Source organism: Miscanthus floridulus, chromosome 2, assembly GCF_019320115.1.
Source record: "Miscanthus floridulus cultivar M001 chromosome 2, ASM1932011v1, whole genome shotgun sequence".
NCBI classification, from domain to species: Eukaryota; Viridiplantae; Streptophyta; class Magnoliopsida; order Poales; family Poaceae; genus Miscanthus; species Miscanthus floridulus.
The window spans coordinates 121,925,308-121,926,169 of NC_089581.1; the positions used below are offsets into that span (position 1 = coordinate 121,925,308).

General features: G+C 61.7%; 1 protein-coding gene across 1 annotated transcript; it reads left to right on the forward strand.

The window, feature by feature from the left end:
* Positions 1-239: 239 nt before the first annotated feature.
* On the forward strand, positions 240-602 carry LOC136536972 (vegetative cell wall protein gp1-like). Its single transcript, XM_066529091.1, has one exon. The coding sequence runs from the start codon at positions 240-242 to the stop codon at positions 600-602; it is 363 nt and encodes a 120-aa protein (XP_066385188.1).
* The last annotated feature ends 260 nt before the right edge of the window (positions 603-862 follow it).

Below are 862 nucleotides of genomic sequence, written 5' to 3' on the forward strand. Positions count from 1 at the left end.
CCAAAGTTTGAAATGGAGTTTTAATTACTGTAGCAAGGCCCCAGAAAAAAATGGGGTAAAAAAAACAAAAAAAAATAATTTGCCGAGTGCCAACCTTGGCACTCGGCAAAGACTGTCTTTGCCGAGCGCCAGGTCACAGGGCGCTCGGCAAAGATTTTTTTTTAAAAAAAAATAAAAAAACCTTTGCTGAGTGCCGCTGGGCCTGGCACTCAGCAAAGCTTTTAACCTAAAGGCCCAGAATGGGCCGGCCCAACCCCACCCCCTCCTCACTCGTCTCCCACCCGCCCCCGCGTCGCCACGCCGCCGCCGCCGACCCCGCCGTCGTCCCCCTCCGGCGAGGTCCTACCGGGCCCACCCCGACGCCCCCGTCCCGCGCCCCCCGCCCCCGTCCCGGCGGCGCTCGCCTCGGCGCTCGGCCGGGGCTCCCGCCCAGCCTCGGCGGCCCCGCGCCCGCGCCCGTGCCCCGGGCTCCGAGCTCCCCGGGGACAGCGACCCAGCCGGCCCTGAGCTCCCCCGCCGGCCCCGCCGTGCCCTGCGACCGGCCAGCAGAGGGAGAAGGAGAGGAGCAAGAGGAAGAAAGAGAAGGGGGAGGAGGAAGATGAAGAAAGAGAAGGGGGAGGAGGAAGAAGAGGAAGGTGCCGACCCGACCGCCCATCGATCCTCACGCCATTCCGACCGCCCGTTGATCCTCGCGCTGCTGCGGTCATCCCCGCCGTCGTCGCCGGCCCTCGCTCTTGCCGTTCTTGCCGCCAAGGTAAGCCCTACCCTTGTAGTGTTAGTAGTAGTAGTAGTTAGTAGTGTTGGTAGTAGTTAGTTGTAGTGTTAGTAGTGTTAGTTGTAGTAGTTAGTAGTGTTAGTTGTA